Here is a 24,067-nt window from a genome sequence, read left to right on the forward strand (position 1 = left end):
GCCTTTATATCAGTCACATACGTCTCTTCTTCTCCTTCTGTATCTTCTGCCTTTATATCAGTCACATACGTCTCTTCTTCTCCCTCTATATCTTCTGCCTTTATATCAGTCACATACGTCTCTTCTTCTCCCTCTGTATCTTCTGCCTTTATATCAGTCACATACGTCTCTTCTTCTCCCTCTATATTTTCTGTCTTTATATCAGTCAGATAAGTCTCTTCTTCTTCCTCTATATCTTCTGCCTTTATATCAGTCACATACGTCTCTTCTTCTCCCTCTGTATATTCTGTCTTTATAGCAGTCACATACGTCTCTTCTTCTCCCTCTGTATCTTCTGCCTTTATAGCAGTCACATACGTCTCTTCTTCTCCCTCTGTATCTTCTGTCTTTATATCAGTCAGATAAGTCTCTTCTTCTTCCTCTATATCTTCTGCCTTCATATCAGTCACATACATCTCTTCTTCCTCTATATCTTCTGCCTTTATAGCAGTCACATACGTCTCTGTTTCTCCCTCTGTATATTCTGTCTTTATATCAGTCACATACGTCTCTTCTTCTCCCTCTGTATCTTCTGCCTTTATAGCAGTCACATACGTCTCTTCTCCATCTATATCTTCTGCCTTTATATCATTCACATACGTCTCTTCTTCTCCCTCTGTATTGTCTATCTTAATATCAGTCTGACATTCATCCTAAATAGCAGTGATGTCAGGGTAACTGCTTCAAATCCCGAGTTCAACCTGTTCATAGTATTGGTAATTTTCCACCTGATGTTGATAATGGTAACAGTCTCGAAATATACCTTGAGAAAAGTCGCTCTGCTGCACTATGACATGGGTAGGCTCCGTATCCTAATGGTCAAGTGTCCTGCAGACCATGTCAGGGTCACTGGTTTGAATCCCAGTTTTAACCTGATAGTGTAGGTCATTTTCCGCCTGATGTTGATATTAGTCACAGGCTCAGAATATGCTTTGAGAAAAGTCTTTCTGCTGTGCAAAAACATGGACCAGCTCTGTAGCCTAATGGATAAGGGCCCTCATTCCAAGTTGCTCGCTAGCTACTTTTAGCAGCCGTGCAAACGCATTGTCACCACGCACAGGGGAGTATATTTTCACTCTGAAGAAGTAAGAATGCCTGTGCAGTCAAGTGGCTGCAAACACATTTTGTGCATAACAAGACCAGCCCTGTAGTTACTTATCGTGTGCGATGATTCTAGCAACAAAGGTCCCGGAATTGACGTCAGATACACGCCCTGGCCACATCTGCATTTTTCCAAACACTCCCAGAAAACCGTCAGTTGCCACCAAGAAACTCCCACTTTCTGACAATCTCCTTGCTTTTGGCTGTGCGATTGGTATCGTCGTTAGAACCAGTGCAAAACCACAAAGCACTTTGTACCCGTACGACGCACGTGTGCATTGCGGTGCATATGCATGCGCAGATTAGCCATTTGATTGTTACACAGCGTACAACGGCAGCTAGCGATCAACTCGGAATAACCCCCAAAGTCTCCTGCCCACAGTGATGACCGTGTCACTGGTTCGACCTGTGTTTATAGTAATGGTCATTTTCCACCTGATATTGATATTGGTAAGAGTCTCAGAATATACCTTGAGAAAAGTCTCTCCGCTGTGCAAAAACATGGGCAGGCTCTGTAGCCTAATGGTTAAGTGTCCTTCCCACAGTGATATATTCTGCAGCCAGTGATGTCAGAGTCACTAGTTCGAATCCCACGTTTGAACTGTGTTTATAGTATTGGTCATTTTCCGCCTGATATTGATATCAGTCTCAGAATACACCTTGAGAAAAGTCTCTCCGCTGTGCAAAAATCTGAAAAAACTATATCTGTGAAACGCACGTCGGCGATGCACACTGTGCCTATGTGATTCATCATTTTGTGCATACCAATTATGTGTGGAATAGTCAAAGTGCGATTTGTGTGAAAGTGTACTCCTGGGGCTCAATGCTCTGTGATACTGATAGGGCTTAGTATATACTTACCAGAGCTCAGCCTATTATTTAGTTACAGGTGAACAAACAGCTGAATAGATAGCAACAGTGTAACATCAGTTTAAGACACAGAGTTTAATGTGTCCACTTGATACTTTTATATAATTGTCTGTGATACATTACAAACATACTGCAACTGCCACATGTATAAAGTAATGGCTCCCCCTTAGTGAATGGATGAGTGGGACCTGCAATCTGTGGAACACAGTCACTGACCATCAGTTGGGATAAACTGTTGCCTGATCCATAATAGCTCGAGGAGAGTATTTAGGACACTGACATTTTGTGACATTAATTAAGCATGTTGAAATTAATGCCTCACACTATGGACACATCTTATATCTAGGTGTGAAATCTTGTATTAATTCAGTCCGCTGCAGACAATACAACTGATACAGCGCATTACGTGGGGAAATAATCCCCAGTCTGCCCTAATTATAAAATGCAGGGATAGTGCAGTGGATCCCCTCTACCACTCAATTATAGCAATTCAGCAATATGAATCAAGCTCCACTATATTAAGAAATATTGGAGATTTAAAGTTCAAGAAGTATTAGTGATATTACAATATAAAGTTGTCATGTGATTAGGCATATCACGCCAATAGCAGTCATATATACGACAATTGTCATGTGCAAGTTCACGTTGGAACAGTGAATTTGTGTATAATGCTGATAGCAATGATTGCGAGCATCCACTAATATCACAATTTCAACATCTTTATTGAATATAAGAAGTGATATTGCACACTGTGATATTTGAGTGGAAGCGCTTCAAAAGCTGACGGGATAATAGAAGCAACGCACATTGCCACACGCAGCGTTAAACAATACTGCATTAGCTGACTGCTAAAAAATGATAAGAGACATAGGGGGTAATTCCAAGTTGATCGCAGCATGATTTTTGATAGCAACTGGGCAAAACCATGGTGGTCATTCCGAGTTGTTCGCTCGGTATTTTATTCTCGCAACGGAGCGATAAGTCGCTAATGCGCATGCGCAATGTCTGCACTGCAACTGCGCCAAGTAAATTTGCTATGCAGTTAGGTATTTTACTCACGGCATTACGAGGTTTTTTCTTCGTTCTGGTGATCGTAATGTGATTGACAGGAAGTGGGTGTTTCTGGGCGGAAACAGGCCATTTTATGGGTGTGTGCGAAAAAACGCTACCGTTTCTGGGAAAAACGCAGGAGTGGCTGGAGAAATGGGGGAGTGTCTAGGCGAACGCTGGGTGTGTTTGTGACATCAAACCAGGAACGACAAGCACTGAACTGATCGCAGATGCCGAGTAAGTCAGAAACTGCTAAGAAGTGTCTATTCGAAATTTTGCTAATCTTTAGTTTGCAATTTTACTATGCTAAGATTCACTCCCAGTAGGCGGCGGCTTAGCATGTGCAAAGCTGCTAAAAGCAGCTTGCGAGCGAACAACTCGGAATGAGGGCCCATGTGCACTGCAGGTGGGGCAGATATAACATGTGCAGAGAGAGTTAGATTTGGGTGGGGTGTGTTCAATCTGCAATCTAATTTGCAGTGTAAAAATAAAGCAGACAGTATTTACCCTGCACAGAAACAATATAACCCACCCAAATCTAACTCTTTCTGCACATGTTATATCTGCCTCCCCTGCAGTGCACATGGTTTTGCCCAGTTGCTATCAAAAATCCTGCTGCGATCAACTTGGAATTACCCCCATAGGCCCTCATTCTGAGTTGTTCGCCCGCTAGCTGCTTTTAGCAGCAATGCAAACGCTAAGCCGTCGCCCACTGGGAGTGTATCTAAGCATAGCAAAAGTACTAACGAAAACATCGCAGTGCGGCAGCAAAATAAGATTGAGCAGTTTCTGAGTAGCTCCAGACCTACTCCTTCCTTGCGATCACTTCAGACCATTCAGTTCCTGATTTGACGTCACAAATACGTCCAGCGTTCTCCAAGCCACGCCTACGTTTCTACAGGCACGCCTGCGTTTGTATCTGACACGCCTGCGTTTTTACGCTCACTCCTCGAAAACGGCAAGTTACCTACCAGAAAAGCTCCTTTCCTGTCAATCATTCTGCGGTGTGTAGTGCGTCTGAAAAGTGTAGTTCGAGCTTGTGTTAAAGTACTATGGATGATGTTAATGTCCGCCGCGTGTGCGCATTGCAATCCATGCGCAGAATTGCCGGTTTTTCACCTACTAGCAGAAATGCGAACGAAAACTGCTAGCGAACAACTCGGAATGACCCCCATAATTGCTGTGTGAGTAGGTGGACTGTACTAACAGCAAATAGATACACGGCAACCGTTACTCAGAAGTATATAATAGAACAGTGATTTCACTAATAAGGCTGCCAGCAATGACTGAGAGCACTTAGATGTATGTGGACTCCAACAGAGGGGAAACACTAGCCAGCAGTTTATCATTTATATAATATTATGTAATAGTGTCCAAGATTTGTGAGGCATTATCCTGGAAAATTATACACCAGGCCATATTTATTGAGCCCAGTTTAGATTCATATAATAAGTAAATACATCACAAGACAATACTGTGATATTACAGCTCAATAGTATACTTAGCACCTTGAAGGTTATACTACCCAAAACCTGGTAATGAATAAGAGAGTACACTGCAAGACATTAACAAATATTTTTATTTATATAAGCACTTAAATCAGGGCTGGCCAAACCAGTCCTCGAGATCTACCAACATTTTCCAGGCCACCTAGCTGGTGCACAGGTGTAGTCATTACTAATTAAGATGTGCTGCATTTATTCCTACCTGACAATTCTACAGATCTCCGGGAGGCCTGGAAAACATGCACTGTTGGCAGATCTTGAGGACCGGTTTGGCTAGCTCTGACTTAAATGGACAGTACACACAATATCATTGGAAGTCATAGTACAAATGAATTGACTATATATGGTGTACACGACACAGTAGGTACAGTGTGTGTTTTTAACAATATATGTTACACTGTGTTTTGTCAGTTGTTGTTTTTGGTATTCACATTTCACAGTTACAGGCCTTTTAACATTAATACAATAAAAGTTATATTTTATGTATCTATTTACTGTTAAGTGCGCCACACTAAGACCAATTCTTTCCTTTCTTTGTGTGTAACTTTATACAAAAGTAGCAGGATGGAAATGTACCAAGAGAGATTGTCAGAACTGTAATGTTCCTTGGTCTGATAAATGCAGAACTAATAAGTCTGGGGAACCGTCCACAGCACGTAGTACCAGACGCTGTGATAAGGAAAGGGTAAGGGTTACTCCCTATAAGCAAGGTTCCTGGAAATGTGAATGTTCTCAGACCAAGTTATACATGACAATACGTCGTCTAGATTGTAATAGCAAAAAGAAAGAAACCGACAGGCAAAGTAATCCTACAGAACCACAGCTACAGCCTGTTTATATTGTAAGTCCCACAGGAAAGTCACAAAAGTTGGTTCCGTATGGACAAAATACTAGTATGAAAATCCAGACTATTGCAAAATCAGAAGAATAGATTATTGATATATCAAAGTTTATTGTGATAGTAATATTATCAATAATAATCTGTTATTCTATGTACTTTGTAAATATACAGGTCGGGGATGCCAGGATATCAGATACTTACTAAGTGATGGAGCCAGTGTCTAGATTTTCATGCACACATTGCACTGCACATGTTGTAATTCCACATAGAAGTCACATATATAATATTGTTAATTTTTTTCCCTTTCCTTGTATTTGATACTACATCAACCGACATAATTTACATATTTTTCCTACCACAAGGTCCTCATACTGCTGTTTTTTTTCTCTAAATATTATGTTTTTAAACTTTTATGGTCTTTATTTTATGATCCCGTAGTTATCCAAGAGTTATTTGCCCATATAACAAACAATTTCTGTTTTGTGACAAGGTTGTCACAAGGGGGGAGAGTAGAATATATTTGTTATAGGCAAAGATATTGTTACTATAAATAGCTGCATGGCGCATATTCCAGTGCATTTTATTTTTTAGAAAGATATGCAAGTGAAGAAAGGAAAAGTATGTAGGATAATAGATGGATCATAACGAGAGAGGTGATTGGAAAAGAAAAGTTGAGAAACAATATGAAGGTCGCATGAAAGTTTGAAGACTGAAAGAAAGTCTGTTTTAAGAAAGAAAAAAGAGAGAGACTATTGTAGTAATGAAGATAATGAGATTACACCGAGTCATCCTACACGGAACGATGATATTTCAAAGGCCCAAGGAAAACTACCGTCATAAAAGACAATGAAGATATTAATTCCATGTTTCTTGACAATGAGCCACTATGAGAAATCTAGAAAGTATCCTGTTCCAGAGAAGAAAATATGGTATAATAGAGAAATGTTAAACCTATGAGAAATGAATACAATTGTACCAGTCTTGTTTATAACAGGAAATATCCTTGTGGAAGGGAAAATGGATGTGTACCAGATAATAATGATATCTGGTGAGGTTACAGGTAAGACCACTGCACTGACATCACTGTTACCGTACCTGGCCTGACGGAGAAAGCCCATAGGCTTACTCACATTGGTAAGGGGAGTATGGTGACAACAGTTCAGCTTTCTTTTCCTATGAATGTAAGAGGATGCAGTCATGCCTTCCCTGTCTAAAGAGAGAATACCCCGCTCTACACAAGGACCTTTCCCAGGCAATACAGAATAACTATCCACCCTATAGGAAATAAGTCTTAGTATGTTGTAAAGTGTTTAGCGGCAGCCAAAAGCACTGGTTGGCCACATTGTATAGAATAAAATTATTAAAACAATATATATATATATTTAATCATAAGAGTGGAATCCACAATTACACCGCCCTATAGGTCTTTGGCCTCAGAGAATCCCACCATGATATCATGTTGTCAAAAGTCACAGGGAACGTGGTGTGGGGGTGGCGTAGTCTTGCATAAGCACCAGTTGATGTCTATCGCTCCACTAACTCTGTTCCCAAGAACCGGTTTCCATATTAGATTTTCATTGGCACATGCCCAGTATAAGGTATCATGCTGAATTAAATAATGGCACCACATACTATAGCCATGCCTGAAAGGAAAAAATAAGGAGTTCAGGAAGATCCACCAGAGCACAGTCTCCTACCAGGCAAACAGCAGTGCTGGGAGCAGCTGGCATGAGATGAAGCCTGGTGAGTTTATGAATGGTCTGTAATTCTCTTATCAGGTCTCCTTATAGATCATTGGGGAAGAACCACGCCAAGGACTACCTCTATTTACAGAAATTTGCTGAGAGAAGCCCACCTGGAGAGGCTAATAGCACCAACGAGGGGGCTGATCTCACCATAAATTTGGAGGCACTGTTTAAGGGACAGTAAATAGTTCTATGCCTTGTTTGGTATGGATGGTAAAGTGGAAGAATCGCAAATCCCTGTAAGGTGTATAATGTTTAAGAATAGACCTGCTCATTATGGATTGGATGGCAGATATTATATACTGTATATATTTCATACTTGGTGGAACAAGGGGGGGACAGGACGGGGAGCTGAATCAGGTTCCTGGTACTGTGGCAAGTAAGGTAACAATTCACCTGTGGGTTCTATGTGACTGATGACATTTCTCCCTACATCATGATCCATAATGGCTTAAGGAAAATAACATAAACATGTAGTATGTTCCCCACACTGACCATGGCATATGATGATATAATAACACTAGGAATATGTACAAAATGATGTTTTGATAAGATACTGATGAATATGTACTTGAGCAGAAGAAGAAATATATCACTTATCAATTGAGACATGCTTACCAAAAGTATCTATTTATATCTCGTGGTTATAGAGCTAAAATACTATGATTTACAAATTAATTTACTATAAAAAAAACCCTTACTGATATGCCTTTTGGCTTGCTATATAGACTTGTGATAGACCTAGGAAGTTTTACTTTTATGGGCTAGCTAAAAATATAAAGGCTACAAATACCTCTATAGGACTCATTAATGAAGAAATGAGAGACATTAGAGAAGGTATGATTCACAATCAAGTAGCCATCCATTAGTTACTGCTCAGAGAAGGTAGCGGATGGGAATAATTTAAAGGAATGTGTTTTAATATCTCAGATAATTACAATCCCATTGAACAGAAGGTTAAATTACTACAAGATTTACAGGAACACATGAACCAATCGGCTGATTGGGATCTTTTTGGATGGATGGGAGCTAGTATTTCTAAGTGGCTATATCAAGTGTTACATTATGTCATGATGATAATTCTTATAATTCTCATAATCTGTGTAAGCATCAAATGTCTGCCGTCCCTTGGTCAACAATGTTGCAAAATACTAACACCCCAAAGAAAGCCTAATCTTATGGTGATGACCCCGGTTACCTACACTGCGGTAGCCCACACATGATCACACTAACAGAAATATACACTTAATAGGTGCGTACATGCTTTTGCTTCATACACACACACAGCAAGAAGAACCTCAACCTATAGCCAGGGTAAAGAAACAGAACATATTCTGTCGCTACCTCTTCCATTTCTCTTATCTATACAAGTTTTCGGGAGGGTTGAGGCTTTTCGCATCGATACTCAGTGGACTAGTGCCAGCGATTGCATCCAGAGAACGGGTTTTCCTTATTCTATCTCACATCTCACACTACTCCACTCATCACCAGACAAATCATTTAAACATGGTGAATATTTGATTTATTATATGATAGTTGTTTAGAGATTAAACAAAACGGTGGAATGTTGAAATTATATCAAATATCCTGTATTGTCTCATTAATTGTGCTGATTCTTGATATTCTAATGTTCCCTTAAACAGTGTTTTCTTTTAGTATAGAGTTACTATGCACAGAGTAATATTCTCCCACAACCCTTGAGCATCATTTGATTAGGTGTTTTACGTGGCTAGTAGCAAGGCCTTTGTGTAGATAACGAGTGCTCAATGATATTGTATGAGACTTTGTGACAGAACAAGGACATATCATGGAATATCTGATGGACCTTCAATTTGGACAACACGTTATTATGAACAAGAATGACCTTTATGACAACGAAGCCTATTAGAGAATCTAACTGTTATGTATAGGAGATTCAAGATTCATGGACAAGTCTGCCATCTTATGGATAAAACCACTCTCTTTAATTAGATAATCGGACCATATTTGGCATTTCCCCTTATTGTTCATCAACCAATGTATCTCCATTATTTAATCTATATGTACACCTTGTTTGTAAATAAGCTCTGAATAATTGTATAATGTTATGGTATAAATAATGTAAAGTGTTCTAAAGACACAGGCTCATTGATGAATTCTGTCTTGGTCCACGCTCCTCTGCGCAGAATATTGGGAGCGGTTCCTTCTTTGATAATAAATTCTATATGCTGAATATCATCACAACGGAGAACTCTTAATTATTTTTATAATTCATCTTTAACACCAGACTTGTTGTATTGGGACTGTTTGCCATCTACTTCTTCTTTTGTTTTCCCTTGAGACAGAAAGGGCTGAAAAGCCGGAATTTTAGGCTTGAATTTGTATGTGGAAGGAAACTTCACATTTTTGGAGTCTGCTTCTGACTCCAAGATACTGATTAATTCTTTACCAAAAATAATATCTCCAGTAAAAGGTAAAGACTCCAAAACCTTTTCGGATTCTGAATCAGCTTTCCATGTACGTAGCCAAACTGCTCTGTGAGCGGCTACTGCTGAAGCTGATGCCTGAGAGGCAATAGTACCCATATTCAAGGCTGCTTCTTCCATAAACATTGCAGCCTGTTTGATATGTGCTACATGAGATTTTTGCTCTCTAAATGCAACTGAAAGATCCCCTTCCAATGCATCAGTCCAGGCAGCCACTGCTTTTGCCAGCCAAGCTGAAGCCATGACTGGTCTTATGATTGCCCCAGACAAATAAAAATGTTTTGAAAACCATCAACTCTCCTATCCATGACATCATTTAATGATGTTGAAGGCAGAGGTAATGTAGATATTCCCAGTAACCAAATGACATGCATATCTACTTTGGGGGCCACCTCCCTGTTTGAACAGTCCTCAGCCGGAAGAGGATAATTGGAATTCCATTTCCTTGAAATTCTACATTTCTTACTGGAAGTAGCCCACGCCTCTTCCATAATTTCCTTCAGCTGTTCTGACCCAGGAAACTCAGTCCTGACTGTTTTGGGACATTTAAACACAGGTGACTTAGATTTTAACACAGGCTCTGCTGATTATTCTAAGGATAGAATGGCTTTCATCGCATTAATTAACTCAGATATGTCCACTGAGCTAAGACCTCCTTCCTCATCTTTGTATGCAGAACCAGAGTGTAATGAGTCTTCTTTCTCCAACGAATCCTCATCTGAAGCATGTGTAGACTGTGAAGATGTTGTTTCATGTCTATGTGCTTTACTTACCACTGGCCTTTCAGCCTGTTTTTGTTGAGAGGCTGCTGCTTCCCCCGCTGGATGTGATAAACCCCAGGTGGATGCTGCATGTAAGGATTAATAGTGTAACCTATCCCTGGTACAGAAGTTGGAATTATCCACTCAGCTATACTGGATAATGCCTGTACAAAGGTAGCCCATGGGCGTTCAACTTGCACCTGTGTCCTCCTTGGATTTTTTAAGAGACTTTGGTGAAAGCTAAAACAATTTTTCTGAACCAGATCCTGAGAGGTTAACCCAGATTTGACAGACATGATATGAGCGTTGGTGCTGCTATGAGTGTATTTTCCTCACCCTTGCTGCTCTTAGACATGATAAATAATAGTTAACAGTGTACTACACAATTTGTGACTGTAATCACTTTAAATTTCGTTAAAGTGACATAAAATCTGACCCTACCCTGCTCTACACCAGCATTGAAGATCGGAATAGACAGAAAAAACTGACAGAATTATAGTAAATTCAGTAGTCACAGGTTATACATTAGTATAATAAGCAATATGAGCACATGATCAACTACAAATACATTTCAAGCAAGTAGTAGAAACCTATTGCTGAGATAGAGCATTGAGTAACCAGAACCGGAAGTGATGTTGGGCGCACACACACGAGGGAGCAAATGAGGACAGAGCGGCAAGGTGTTAGAGCCGCGAGCCGGGGGAGCCAGAAGGCAGCAGCAAGGGGGAAACCAGCAACCAGCAGCCGGGAAGAGGCAGCGGCCAGGAGGAAGCAGTGGCCAGAGGGAGCCAACGGCTGGAGGGAACCAGCAGCCGGTGGGGAAGAGAGCCTGCAGCCGGGGAGAACAACTTCTGTGCGCAGATCAGTGGAGAAGGGGGAGCGTAAGATCAGATGCAAGGGTATTTGCATGGGTATTGACACCGGAAATACTGACACAGGTATTGCCCAAGATATTCCCAATTTATTACCTAATGACGACTATGGCTCAGCAATATGGTATATAGAAAATAATGTGCATAGCATAAGGGAGGATACTAACATCAGGGAGGGGGTTTAGAAAGTCTTAATAGGTCAGATAGAGATAGTAGTGAGGAAGGTTGTCTTAAGCATGATGGGGTGGAAAGGGAGGGAGGAGAATAACAGTCAGTAAGGGTAAGTCTAGAAAGGCTCTTGTAAATATAGATAAGATACCACTAAAACAAACGAGCAATGGAGAGGCTAAGCTAAGATGTATGCTTGTGAATGCAAGAAGCCTTTCGGGTAAAATGGAGGAATTGGAATGGCTTGTATCATAGTCTCAGTATGATATTATAGGTATTACGGAAACATGGTGGGACGACTCTCACAACTGGGTTGTGAATTTGGAGGGATATTCTCTTTTCAGGAGGGACAGGGCTACCAAAAGGGAGGAGGGGTATGTCTCTTTGTTAAACCATCTCTAAGACCAAACTTAATAGAGGGTATTTTCGGGGGAGGCTGGAGATAACGTGAAGTCGCTATGGGCTGAGATCACAAGAGGGGGCACAGAGGCGAAGAAACTAGTCATTGGCACGTGCTACAAGGAACCGGATATTAGTGTACATGACGAGGAACAACTCTTACACCAAATTGAAAAAGCTGCGGGAATGGGGGACATCCTAGTGTTAGGGGATTTTAACTATCCTGATATAAATTGGAGTAGCGATTCATGTGTAAAAACTAGGAGCAGCAGGTTCTTAAATACATTAAAGGATCAATACTTAACTCAATTAGTCGAGGACCCAACTAGAGGTAAAACTATTCTGGACCTAGTTATTACCAGTAATGTGGACATTATATCAAACACTAAAGTTGGGGAGACCTTGGGAAACAGTGACCACAATATGATCACATTCAACATAAGTTTCAAGAAACATAGCTATAATAAGGGAACAACTAAAACATTTAACCTTAGAAAAGCTAATTTCAATATGCTGAGACAGGCACTAAACGAGATTGACTGGGAAGTTTTGTTTCATGGTAAAGACACAACGGTAATGTGGGTAGCTTTAAAAGGGTTGCTTGATAGCAATATTCGCAAATTTATTCCCATGAGCAGTAAATACAGGAGTACTATAAACAAACTAATGTGGCTTAATAAGTAGGTCAAAGAAGCAATGGCTAAAAAGAGGCGTGCTTTCAAAACATTTAAATCTAATGGAGGGGAGGAGTCATTCCAGTATTATAAGGAATGCAATAAAAATGCTAGAGTAATCACAGAAAAAATTGTAAACGAAAAGCAAATCGCTATAGAGAGTAAAAGCAATCCTGAAAAGTTTTATAAATACCTAAAAAGGAAAAAGGTTAAAAAATGAGAATGTAGGCCCATTAAAAGATGAATTGGGAGGTTTGATAAATGATGATAAAATAAAAGCAGAAATACTGAACAATTTTTTTCCTCAGTATTCACCAGGGAGGATCAGTCGGAGAAAGTAGTGCATAAATATAGGGAAGGTAATGACTCTTGGCTGGATACTTATTGTCCTGGAGAGACTAAGCAAAATAAAGATTAATAAATCACCAGGCCCAGATGGTTTTCATCCGAGGGTTAATACGGAGCTTAGGTCATAGCTAGCAAAACCCCTATACTTGATTTTCCACAGTTCAATCAGATCAGGCAAGGTACCTAAGGATTGGCGCATAGCGGAGGTAGTGCCTTTATTTAAAAAGGGAACTAAAAATAATCCTGGTAATTATAGACCAGTTAGCTTAACCTCTATAGTGGGCAAATTATTGGAAGGTATCTTGAGGGATAGCATAGAGCAGGCATTCCCAACTACGGTCCTCAAGGCACACCAACAGTGCATGTTTTAGTGATATCCAGGCTGCAGCACAGATGGTTAAATCAAAATAACTGAGCTACTAATTAAGTCACCTGTGCTGCAGCCTGGATATCACTAAAACCTGCACTGTTAGTGTGCCTCGAGGACCGTGGTTGGGAATGCCTGGCATAGAGGATTATCTGCACGTTAATAAGATTATTAGCAAAAGTCAGCATTGGTTTGTAAGGGACAGATCATGTCAAACTAACTTAATTAGCTTCTATGAGGAAGTGAGCGAGAATCTTGATCAGGGAAAAGCAGTGGATGTGGTGTATTTAGATTTTGCAAAAGCCTTCAAAACAGTGCCTCACAGGAGACTGATCATCAAATTAAGGGAACTTAGTCTAGGATATACTATTTGTACATGGATAGGTAATTGGCTGGATAACATAGCACAATGAGTAGTGGTCAACGGGATGTTCTCCAGCTGGGCACCAGTAGTCAGCAGAATACCACAAGGGTCCGTACTTGGCCCGCTACTGTTCAATATATTTATCAACAATCTAGGAATAGTCCTGGAAAGCACAGTGTCAATCTTTGTGGATGATTCTAAGATGTGTAAGGTAATTAATTCAGATAGCGATGTGGAGTCTCTACAAAATGACTTATTTAAACTTGAAGCATGGGCGTCTAAATGGGGAATGAGGTTCAATATAGAAAAATGCTAAATTATGCATTTTGGGACAAAAAACACAATAGTGTGTTCAATTTTGGGCACCATATTATAAAAAAGATATGAGAACTAGAAAGGGTTCGAAGGTGGGCTACTAAATTGATTAAAGGGTTAGAGTCTCTGGAGTACGCAGCGGCTAAGAGGTGACATTAATATCTTCAAATATGTAAAGGGTCAGCACAAGGAGCTAGCAGCGGATTTGTGTATTAAAAGAACTCTGCATAGGACACGTAGGCTCTCGCTGAGGCTAGAGGAGAGAAAATTCCATATACAACGTAGGAAAGGGTTCTTCACGGTAAGGGCAATAAAAATTTGTAACTTCCTGCCGGAGAAGATAGTAATGGCAGACTCTGTAAATGCATTTAAAAACCGATTAGACAAATTTCTAACTGGAAAGGGTATCCAGGGTTATAGCATTTAACACAGTGACATTAAACTGGGAGTGGTAATAATCATTGTTGTCAATTGGTACTAAGACATTACATCAGCAGGTACATTATAATATGAACAGCTGATCACAGAATACAGGTTGAACCCGATGGGCATTTTGCCTCTTTTCAACCTCACTAATTATGTAACTATGTAACTATTACCTTATATAGGAGTTTAAACGTATTCAGACGCATAGCAAAAGAAACAACAGTAATAATTATTAGACTCATATGCATCCGGCACTTATCCAACTATTCGTACTCAAAAGGTAGATAGAGACTTAGTGCTGTATTACTCGGCTCAGTAGAGTGTGATACAAGGAGACTCACCCCACTTCCAGGACTGATCAATACGTTAGCAAACGCTGAGTGGATCCAGACGCTAATAGTGTACACACTCGCCCCGTAAACCTACAGTGAACACAGACGCCCAAGAGAACACTGACACACCAGTCACACAGCCGCCTATGCTGCGACTGGGTCCTTTTAGATACACAGTGTCTCAGATGGAAGCCGGAAAACCGTTCATGGCAGGAGACTCTGAGGAAACTGGTCATGAACCGGGGGAGGGACAACCAGGGGAGAGTCTGACTCTCCACTGTTGACATCAATCCCAGGGATCATGGCCTCATGCTACCTCTGGATCCTATGATCCTGAAGGCCTAGCACTATGATCATAGGCCTAGCCTATGATCCCGAAGGCCTAGCTGCCACGCTAGGTGGCAGCCACATCAGTGACTGTTTGGTAGTCACCTCCAAAATAGTGCAGCTGTGTCCATGTTCCCCCTCTAAGCAGAACCGATGCCTTACCTTCTCCCCATGCGCCGGCCACAGCCGGGTAACTTCTGCTGGACTTGCTAGTATATCCGACACAGACTCCCGCCAAAAAGGCACTGTACACGTGGGTAAGCATTGTCACGACTCGGCGGGGAATTGTTGGAGCGACTCTTTCTAAGGTGCGTGTAAGATGCTTTTTAGAAAGATCACTCAAGAAAAAGACTATAAAAATAAAATAAGAATGCTTATAGCTGCTAAAAACCAGAAGCCCTCTTGACCATGGTCTCGCTCCTGCCACACCAAACAAAAAACTGATTTGCCTGAGCCAGGAGGTGGGGATATATGGATGGGCCCACTGCATGCTGGGAGGCCAAAAGCTTTGACCATTTGGTGCAAATCTGCTGTCGCATCATCATATCCCAATGTTATCCTGTGGATAACCTGTGGACCCTGCAGGAGAAAAAACTGCTGCAGCAGCTGGGAGAGTTACATGAAATGAGGAGCTGGTGCAGCTGGTTAATAAGCTGGAGGAAATCACAGGATCTATATAGCAGCTGCAGCAAATAAAGAGTCAAAAGTTATCATAATGCTGATTCCATGGACCTGTGTGAGGCTGGCTGGGATGCTGATGCAAAGGAGATCAAAGCTGGTGGTGAAGGAAACCTGCAGAGTTCCAGCTTAGATGTGGAGAGGTGGCTCTGTAGGAGAAGGTAGATCTGAGGGCGGGTAACAAAGTGCCAGATGTGGCAGCTTCTAGGTACACATTGTGGATCTGGTGGTGGCTGTGGTCTCTCAGGGTCTGGTCTAGGATTGGCCATCAACCATTGATGATCAGGAATCATTGATGGACTATACGTGATATCTAGTTTTACCATCAAAGGAAGAGAGCCAGGTAGTTACCCGCCATCGATAGTAGCTGTGAAGATACTAGGTTCCAAATCACTCAGGCACAGTGGTAGATGAAAAACCAACAGTGGTTTATTGAACAGAATGGGTTATAAACAGCTCAGCACACCTCTGTAATCCAATTCCACATGACAATTCCCACCACAAATTCCTGGCAGAACATCACTTCTTAGTCAAGGAGCATAGAATCTCTTTCAGCTCTCTGGTTAGCTCTTCTTATACCCCCAGAAGCTTCATATTACATGGGGTGTGTGTGACTTCTTTGTCTAAGGATCTTACAGCATTGGAATACAATACATATTCTAATCAAGGTGATTACATCAGCCAGAGAGCAACCATGTCTGGTCAGCTCACTGTTGGACAATAGGGAGTAAACAAAAAGGGACAATGGTACCTTATATGACTCACCCTTTGAGGGTCCACCGTGGTGGTAGTAAACAATAGAAAACTAAGTCTAACATGAATACATTATCCAAAGGGTAACAGATAATGTAACACAATTGGATATATTAACAATATTAAGGTTGATTTAAACACAATATTGGGTGAGCAGTAATGGACATGTTATGGAGAATGAGGAAACAGATGAATTGAATGTATAGGGACATGGGGATAAAAAGCACATATCTGACATAAGAAATGAGGCATAGCTATATTGTCACAGACCTCTCATTTCCTCACTGTAGCCATGGGCCAGATGTTATTTCCCATCATTTACAGACTTCTGCCGCTGCACCGAGATGCTAGGCTGTCAGCCAGTAGCCCTGCACCGCTCCGGCTCTTACATATAGTGTGCTGTTCCAGCTGGGAATGGGATGCCCCATCCACCTCACTGACGATCATAATTCTTATCATATAGAACTAAAGAATATTTCGATATAGTGGGCAATATAAACTGCCTGACAACATTTGTGGTTTATGTAATCTCCTGCATTTGCGGTTGCCAATATGTCGGTAGAACAATACGCTCCCTAGGTTTTTAGAACATAGAAGATTAATTCTTAAAAAGTCAACTAAACACAGCGTACCTAGACATGTTTGCTCACTCCATGGAGGTGATTGTGGGGTTCTGTCCATACAGGGAGTTGAACATATAAAACAGACATTCCGAGGTGGGGATAGATATAACCTCCTCTGTAAGAGGGAAGCATACTGGATTTGTATGATAGATACTTTGTTCCCTCTAGGTCTCAACGAAAACATTGAGCTGAATAATATATGAATCAATATCTGTATGTTATTCTATTTTATCCTATAGCTTCCTTTTTTTTCTTCTTCCCTCCCCCCTTTTTTTCCCCTTGCTGTTTTCTTATCCTTCTGTTAAGAAACTTAGTCTATACATACATATATATCCTTTGCGATATCTATGGAGTATATTATACACATGGTACTTTGTATCTATCTCTGGATTATTCTTTGGCTAGTGTGATATGAGCAACAATAGACTCATATATATATATATATATATATATTTTCACCAATTTACACTGAATATGACGATGCATATGGCTAACTCAGATGGTCTCTGTCACAACGACTGATGATTCAGAAAAGATTTTTCTATTTAATTATTATTATCTGTATATCTTAGGAACATCTATTTGAATATTTTCTCTCCTACTATTTTGAATATAGTGGTTTGGTCCGATATGCTTTGGGTGGGTTATAAATAGTTTATACAGCTGTAGGTATTTCCTCCACCTTAATCTTGCCACAACTTGTGATTTATTTGTTGCCTCTTCTCAATATACGTACCTAATAGATTAAACCTATAATATAAATGTATTCCCCAATAACAACTATTGGGGTGCGCTTCAACCATTCTAAATGGCTGTAAACATAAAAACAATATAGAATTCTATATAAAGTAATTGAGTCTAGGTTGGATTTGAACTGATGACATCTCTCACTGGTGCTCAGTTACTTACTCACTGAGCTATTTTAGCTGTCTAGTTATTATGAGCTCTTTTGAAATACTTGTTTCTTGGAGCTTTCTAATTAAATTAATGGTTATACTCAGAGATTCCTTTTTATATTGAATGTGTTTTCAGAAAGTGGTGGGAATAACTTGAAACACGAAACCCCTTCAAAGGAATAGAGAGGATGATAAATATTCAAACTATATATAAAAAATAATCTCTATAAAGCAAGACATATTTAATGTCAAAGTAATAAAGCGACATATTAGGTATCTGTCCATTAGAAATTCTATCTGTATATACATATATATGGGGCTTAGTGTGTTCTTTGTTTTCCCACCACTATCTACTATAAGTACTAATTTTATTGTTTAAGCTTGATATTATCTGTATAGTTCCTTTTTCTTTTTAACAAAAGAGCACCTGTATTAATTACATCATGTGGATCAACTCTATACAAATTAAGCAACACCGAGCATTCACTCAGGTGTGCATATCACCACTCAAAAGCCAATTGGATACAAACGGTTTAAATAAGCATTTACTTCTTCATTGGGTATTCATATCTCCTGAGGAAACCGCCGTTTGCCTGTGGCGGAGAAACGCGTTGAGGGTTGTAGCTACTGTCGGTCCATTGAAGGAGATTCATACACTATAAACAATTTCATTGATCCTCACCGCTGTCACATGGGACAGAATGATACCGCCCGCCGCTGTGCTGAGACGCCCTGTCTGCAGACTGATCATCGGAGCTCGTGGCATCTCCCTCTGGTCCATCTGTGAGGGATACCTGCAGCCGCTTGTAGCTCACACTGCACTTTGCTATTGACGGGAACCAGCGGAGATTACCAACATTGGGTGAGAACACTGACCTATAAGTGAGGATACTGAACTACTTAAATTATCCACTTTAATACAATGGGATCCCTCTGGTATATACATAAACTGGAGTACTCCTACACTCTAATATGTTAATTAATGGACCGCAGTACTGCACATATCAGCTGATTCAATTGCATTTAAATACAACTGATCTAACATGAGTGATTACAGCTGAATCTGTATACAGTTTATATACAATCAGAAATATTGTGGCTACATTTTATCTGGTTATTATTGGCAGAACTGTTTTTATTGTGTTGAACTGTAATAAATATTAGAAATATTTTTATTTACATACCATCAGCGCTCTTTTATGTCTCTATTGAAACTTAAACAATCTATATTGTCTAAGGCATCCAGTTGCCGCATAGGAGCTGCTATCTAATAATCAATATATTTGGTGCTCATTTAATACATGTAACATTGCATTAGCGCCTGATTTAGCTAGGTAATTATATCTTGCATTTTGTCACCTCACTGACGTGACAGGCTCAGCTGTCAGTCATGTAGCCCCACTGCTCCCACTCTCTCCGTACTCATACATACATGCCTTTCTGGGAGTGTCTCATCCTGGTTGTCAGTGAGACAGTATATCTGGCACAGCTGTGTAATCATGATGTGAGTGTGTGCTGAGTAGTGAGTACTGCTAGCAGCAAGTCTCACAGCTTAACTGCAGTATAGCAGTGTGGTGGGGGTGGGGAGAAGGGGGTTGCTACACCAATGAGTCAAGGAATGGAGTAGTTGTATGGGACTCACACAGCAGGTGGTGAAAGCTTAAAAAGGAGGAGTGGTTGGAAGGGGAAGGATCTGGTAGGTTCAGAAGGGATTAGTGAGGGTAAGGACTCTCAAGGGAAATTGGAGTTGGATCCCACAGGTACCAAACTGGGTAAAGAGCAGTTTTTAGGAAGGAAATAGGCAAGCCAAACCCTATGGTTGACCCTTCTCTGCCTCATGTGGGGTAGATCCTTGGGCTCTCCAGTTCCTGGGGAGGCTGTGAATTCTTCTTGCCCACTACCTGGTGGTTCTGTGGCTATCTCAGGCCACAAACCTCCCAGATGCCTGGCCTCCAGATAAACATGAAATGGTCATGGAGGTGGTCATGGGCTCTGTGGAGTAGGTGGAACAAGCAAAGGAAAGTTGTGACCCTTCTGAAGGGGCAATGGTGGACATTGTGAATGGTGAAGAGAAGATTTTTGTGGGCGAAGAGTTATTCCATATATAGCAGAAGCATGGGTCCTCAGCCTATATGATGTGCCACCATTAATGTGGCTTCTATCTTGTCCGACCAAGCTTGATTTATGGGCTTTGTCATTTTTATAAGCAGGATAAAGGCTGATTTTTTATTTCTGCAGTAGACTAGAATAAGCCAAGACAGTCCCACTTCCATTATACCACCTGAATGTGACGGTCAGTGACCACCGTGCCATCACTTACCTGTATGCTTACACGTAACAGAATGATGGAACACTTACAAGGTTTCTTCACATCTTCTGGGGTCCACTCCGAGATTAGACATTATGGCGTAATTACTCAGATGGGAATATAAAACGGATAACAAAATAAAAGCTTTAATGTAATAATTAGATGCAAACAAAAGCTTTTATTATGAAATACAGGGGAGTATCCGCACCATATAGATGTAACATACAACAAACCACTGCAGATGGAACCCTGGTGATTCTAATGCACATGGTAATGTACAGGGTATATATGGATAGGATCTTGTATCACAAAAAACACTCGACACTCCTGATCAAGATGAGTGTCTGCAACAAGTTAGGCAAACTAGAAGAAGTGAAAACACGTTCCAATGGCCGCCATATTGTCGTGCAGCAATACAGATTGTGCAAACTGGTATTAGACATTCACATTTACACAAAACACAAGATACAAAATAAACAGCAGAAAAAAGACCTAAGCATTTGGGATGTATTATTTAGGAACTAAATAGAGGTAAATTAATGAATAGTGTGAGTAACAGTCATCAGTCTGCTTGTGAAGGTCTCTAGAGTGGAGGCCTCTTGGACTGTGCAAGGCAGTGAGTTCCAGGGTCAGGGCTGCAAAGCTAAAAGTTCAACCCTTAAATGAATGACAGGAGATTCTTGGTACTGCTGGTAACTGTCCTTCATCTGTAGAAGCAAGCAAGCAGGGCAGTAAGGAGGCAGAAGCTGCTTCTAGTACCTTGGACCATGTAATGTTGGGCTGGGAAGGTCAGTTAGCCAATTATGAAATAGATTTGTCATCTTACAGGCAGCCGGTGAAGGGAGTAGAGAATGGGTGTTAGGAGGCAGGAACGGGCTGGTTAGGTAACAGCTTGGCTGCTGCATTCTGTACTAGCTGCAAGCTCTGCAATTCTTTTGCTGGGTGACCCAGGTAGATGGCATTGCAGTAGTCTATGAACTTCTGAGGGAATCAAGTGCTTGGTTCTGGCTATGGTCAAACAGATGAAAGAACGAGGATTTGTATGTGGCAGATACATGATGTCTATGTCAGCCACAAACCAGGACAACACAAAGATTCAGCACATGTTCAGTATTTAGCAATTCTGAACACCAAAGCATAAATCCTGATGGTTGGTAAAGCTGTAGTCTTGTCCTTTGTTGGTGAGCTTCTATTATGTTTCACAAAGACGGAGTCACAGCCAACTGGCATCATCCACCCCTGGAGCTCAGCTAGACAACCATTTAGGATTGGTATTAGGTTCTCAGTACATGGAGCAAAAAGCAGGTCATCTGCATAGCAGTGGTAGACCAGGCCATGACATCTGATTATATCACCCAATGGTAGCATGTATATTGCATAAAGCATAGGAGATGAGGTTGGCCCTTGAGGAACATTGCATGACAGTGATAAATATACTCCAGAAGATGTAAATGGTTCCGTAATGGGTAATGTCTAATATGTTCAACAAGACCGGATTTATTTCTCTCACAGCATGAAAATGGCTTCTCACCTGTGAAATCGCTGATGATTAACAAGAACTGATTTCCATGCAAAACATTTCCCACACTCAGAACAGGAGTACGGCTTCTCACCTGTGTGACTTCTCTGATGTGTAACCAGAGCTGGTTTCTGTGTAAAACATTTCCCACACTCAGAACAGGAGTACGGCTTCTCGCCTGTGTGACTTCTCTGATGTGTAACAAGAGCTGATTTCTGTGTAAAACATTTCCCACACTCAGAACAGGAATACGGCTTCTCACCTGTGTGAGTATGCTGATGAATAACAAAATGTGATTTAGATGCAAAACATTTCCCACACTCAGAACAGGAATATGGCTTCTCACCTGTGTGACTTCTCTCATGTTTATCAAGAGCTGATTTCTGTGTAAAACATTTCCCACACTCAGAACATGGAAATGGCTTCTCACCTGTGTGACTTCTCTGATGTAAAACAAGATCTGATTTCCGTGGAAAACATTTCCTACACTCAGAACAGGAATATGGCTTCTCACCTGTGTGACTTCTCTGATGTGTAACAAGAGCTGATTTCTGTGTAAAACATTTCCCACACTCAGAACAGGAAAATGGCCTCTCACCTGTGTGACTTCTTTGATGTGTAACAAGAGCTGATTTCCGTGCAAAACATTTTCTACACTCAGAACAGGAATACGGCTTCTCACCTGTGTGACTTCTCTCATGTTTATCAAGAGCTGATTTCTGTGTAAAACATTTCCCACACTCAGAACATGGAAATAGCTTCTCACCTGTGTGACTTCTCTGATGTGCAACAAGATCTGACTTCCGTGCAAAACCTTTCCTACACTCAGAACAGGAATACGGCTTCTCACCTGTGTGACTTATCTGATGTGTAACAAGAACTGGTTTATATGCAAAACATTTCCCACACTCCGAACAGGAAAACGGCTTCTCACCTGTGTGACTTCTCTGATGTGTAACAAGATTTGAGTTCCATGCAAAACATTTCCCACACTCAGAACAGTAATACGGCTTCTCACCTGTGTGACTTCTCTGATGTGTAACAAGAACTGATTTATGTGCGAAACATTTCCCACACTCAGAACAGGAATACGGCCTCTCACCTGAGTGACTTCTCTGATGTGTAACAAGATGTGATTTATATGTAAAACATTTCCCACACTCAGAACATATCAGTGGCCTCTCACCTGCCTTAGCTGGCTGATTGGTAATACGCTTTGTGTTCTGTGTAAAACATTTGGCATCTATAGAACAGGGAAACACTGTATCTACTCTCAGAGCTGTAACAGATGCACCAATATCAGAGTGATCAGGAGAACATTCCCCAGGATCAGGGGGATCAGCTGATAGAGCTGGATGTATAATTGGGGTAATGGGGATATCTCCTGGAGATTCCTGTCTACTGTCATTATCTTTTATGTCACAATCCGGGGATAACATTAGATGTCCTTCTGAGATGTTCCTGCTTGTGTGTCCATCTGCTGGAAATAAAATACATTATGGAAATATAAAATGAGTAGACAAGACCCAGGGTGTTACAGGATACAATATATAATTCTATAACTGACATTTTTTACTTGTAATCATTGCTTTTATGTTTATTAAAAAACAAAAAAAGCTAGGATTCTTAGACTGGAGCTTGATCAATACTGAACGCTCATGTGGGATTACTAGAGGGGACGTGGACGCTCATGTGGGATTACTAGAGGTGACGTGGATGCTCATGTGGAATTACTAGAGGTGACGTGGACGCTCATGTGGAATTACTAGAGGTGACGTGGACGCTCATGTAGGATTACTAGAGGTGACATGGGCGCTCATGTGTGATTACTAGAGGTGACATGGACGCTCATGTGGGATTACTAGGGGTGACATGGGTGGGATCACAAGAGGTGACATGGGCGCTCATGTGGGATTACTAGAGGTGACATGGACGCTCATGTGGGAGTACTAGAGGTGACATGGACGCTCATGTGGGATTACTAGGGGTGACATGGGTGGGATCACAAGAGGTGACATGGGCGCTCATGTGGGATTACTAGAGGTGACATGGACGCTCATGTGGGATTACTAAAGGTGACATGGACGCTCATGTGGGATTACTAGAGGTGACATGGGCGCTCATGTGGTATTACTAGAGGTGACATAGGCGCTCATGTGGGATTACTAGAGGTGACATGGGCGCTCATGTGGGATTACTAGAGGTGACATGAACGCTAATGTGGGATTACTATAGGTGACATGAATGCTCATGTGGGATTACTAGAAGTGACATGGACGCTCATGTGGGATTACTAGAGGTGACATGGACGCTCATGTAGG

General features: G+C 41.0%; 1 protein-coding gene across 1 annotated transcript in view; it reads right to left on the bottom strand.

Moving 5' to 3' along the window:
• Positions 1-20,385: 20,385 nt before the first annotated feature.
• The window catches only part of LOC134997526 (zinc finger protein 345-like), a 33,899-nt gene continuing 30,217 nt past the window's right edge, over positions 20,386-24,067 (bottom strand). Inside the window, exon 6 of the mRNA XM_063951283.1 lies at positions 20,386-23,226. Within this exon, the coding sequence (XP_063807353.1) occupies positions 21,755-23,226 (1,472 nt within the window). The 3' untranslated portion in view covers positions 20,386-21,754. The remainder of the gene's footprint in view (positions 23,227-24,067) is intronic.

The sequence above is a fragment of the Pseudophryne corroboree genome, unplaced genomic scaffold, assembly GCF_028390025.1.
Source record: "Pseudophryne corroboree isolate aPseCor3 unplaced genomic scaffold, aPseCor3.hap2 scaffold_1443, whole genome shotgun sequence".
NCBI classification, from domain to species: domain Eukaryota; kingdom Metazoa; phylum Chordata; class Amphibia; order Anura; family Myobatrachidae; genus Pseudophryne; species Pseudophryne corroboree.